Source organism: Galeopterus variegatus, unplaced genomic scaffold, assembly GCF_000696425.1.
Source record: "Galeopterus variegatus unplaced genomic scaffold, G_variegatus-3.0.2 Scaffold10234, whole genome shotgun sequence".
Lineage (NCBI taxonomy): Eukaryota > Metazoa > Chordata > Mammalia > Dermoptera > Cynocephalidae > Galeopterus > Galeopterus variegatus.
The window spans coordinates 50,857-53,442 of NW_007736345.1; the positions used below are offsets into that span (position 1 = coordinate 50,857).

General features: G+C 41.8%; 1 protein-coding gene across 1 annotated transcript; it reads left to right on the plus strand.

Annotated features, from left to right (window-relative positions):
• The first annotated feature begins 1,698 nt into the window (after positions 1-1,698).
• LOC103609879 (probable ribonuclease 11) lies at positions 1,699-2,295 on the plus strand. Its single transcript, XM_008594146.1, has one exon. It carries the CDS (start codon positions 1,699-1,701, stop codon positions 2,293-2,295), a length of 597 nt encoding a protein of 198 aa, XP_008592368.1.
• Positions 2,296-2,586: the final 291 nt, after the last annotated feature.

Genomic DNA, 2,586 nt, shown 5'->3' on the forward strand with positions numbered 1-2,586 from the left:
AATGTTATAAGAAGTTCAGAGAAATGAGAAATGGATTTGGTAGAATGAAGCGGTAAGATAATGTGTTGAAGAAAGAATGGGATCTGAATCAGGCTTTAAAGGATTTCAAAAGGCAGGAAAGCGCTGCCATTCAAGAAAGGAGCAAACAGGGAGAGACAGCTCAGGGTGGATTGAGAGAGAAGAGGCTCACACTGACTGACCAGCGCAGGTTTGTGCAGCAAAATAACGAGAGTTAAACCTCGAGAGGCTTATTGGGATCAGATCAAGTAGGGTCTTGGCAAGTGGGCTCAGGGGATTAGACTTCCTCCTGAAGACAACGAGGAATATTTCAAGGATTCTGAGGTAGTGTCATTGCAAGTGGTGTTTTAGAAAAGTAGCGTAGAGAAGGAATCAGAGGGGCAAGGAGTGGTGATTCGGAAGGCAGTAGTGGAGACATCTGTGTATGAGAAGGCTTTTAGAGGTGGGAGAGAAGGAAGAGGTGATAGTAGGATCATTTTAGGTGATTTATGGTTGAAATAACCATTCTTTTTGGGATTCTCATTATGAGTTTTCCAGCATCAAGTAAAGAATTTTCTGTACTAGTCAAGCCATATTATATTGTTAACAAATATTGTTGAGAAACTAGTGTTGGTACAGTTCAGTGTTTGCTGCTGAACAGAATAAATGGAATCAGAGCCTGTGTTCCAGGCCCAAGGAGTTTTCAGCCTTAATAAGAGGGGGAAAATTAACATGTTTCCACTAACTTGAAAAATGAAAAAGACCATATAAAATGAAGTACAACATAATTTGTGCTGTAGGGTTTCAGAAAAGGAAAAAAAATACTCTGGGTTAAAGTATAAATACACAGGGAAGATTTCACAGAAGAGAAAGCGGCAGAGCTGCCTGGGTCCCTGGGATTCTCACTGCTGAGTGGACACTGTTCAGTGTCCCCGCGTGTCCTTGGCTCCACACTGTCTCCTCTGTCAATCTCATACAGTTCTGTCTACCCCTTCCTTGCTCCTCCTTCCCTCAGTTAGACCCAATAACAGAAACTCCTAGGAAACAAGCCCAGTTTCACTTCTAGCCCTGCAGCAAGCTAGAATCTCTCTCTACAGGATCAACTTGCCAAAGGAACTGGTAAAGGCAGAAATCCCATGACTGAGAATGGATGAGAAAAGAAAGGAGAGATGGAGAAGCGACACTGTGTGTGTGTGTGTGTGTGTGTGTGTGTGCATGTATTTTCAACTGGCTACCAAGTGTCAGGTACTGTGTGAGGCTGTAGGAGATATAGTAATAGTGAGCAATGTGTTGATGAGATTATGGTGACCCACCATGGAGATGTGGATCCCACCAATGAGATTATAGATAAAGGGAAAAGGAAGAGAAAGAATACTTGTTTCTAGCACTTTAAACATATCATCTTACATAATTCTCACATTTTCTTTTTTTTCAGATGGGGAAACTGAGGCTAGATGAGGTAGAATAAGTTGTTTGTAATAGGAGAAGCAGGGATTTGAACCTGGGTCTTCAGACTCTGCAGCTAATTGTATTTTCACTATATCATACTTCCATTAACAGATGTAGAAGTCTTAAATCACAGGTAGGAGTGCTCCTGGGAATAACTGCCCTAAGGAAAAGACGACTATCTCCTTAGTATTTTCCTAGTTTTTATCTTTTGCTTTTTATCTTTACTGCAGAAGAAATTACACGAGATCTGAGATGGAGATCTTCTCTCTGCTGCTGCTCAGTGTGGGGCTGGTTCTTGCAGGAGCTTCAGAAAGCATAATGAAGATAACGAAAGAAGAAATTGCAGAGGAAGTGATACAATATGGCATGGCAAAAAATGGCCAAGAACAATGGAATATTGAGGTATTAATGAACTTGACCCTGTTAGATAAAAATACCAGCCTCAGCATGTCCAAGGATAAGTCCTCCTCATTTTTGACATTCAGAAGGTTGCATTATAGCATCCCCAAGGGAAACAGTCCAGGTAATGACAAAGAGTGTTGCAATGACATGACGGTCTGGAGAAAACTTTCAGAAGCTAATGGATCATGCAAGTTGGGCAATAACTTCACCCATGGCTCTGTGGACGTGATCCACGGGGTCCACAATGCTCCCAGCTGCAAGTGTGGACAGAATCCTGGCATAAGCTGCTGTGAGGGCCCCAAACTGGAGAGTACTTTGTGCCAGCTCACTACAGGCAAACAATTCCCCAGGTGCCAATATCACAGTGTTACCTCATTAAAGAAAATGTTGACAGTGCTGACAGGTCATTCTCTAATGAGCTGGTTAGTTAGTGGCTCTAAATTGTAAATCCTACAGGGTTTTGAGGCTAAGGTCTATCAAAAGAAGGACATATTCATTCTCTTTATTGTCTCTTTCCTTCTATTATCCACGTCTACCCTTTAGCACTGTACTAAACTCTTGATTATCTTTACTAACCAAAGAAGTGAAAAATCCAAAATTGTGGATAATTCTGTTAAAATTTATAACTGATCCTGGAGTGCAGATTCTCTCTCTCTCTTTCTCTCTCTCTCTCTCTCTCTCTCTCTCTCTCCCACACACACACACACACACACACACACACACACACACACACACACA

Excerpts from the sequence above, each read along its gene's own strand:
- LOC103609879 (XM_008594146.1), top strand. The coding sequence starts at position 1,699 with ATGGAGATCTTCTCTCTGCTGCTGCTCAGTGTGGGGCTGGTTCTTGCA.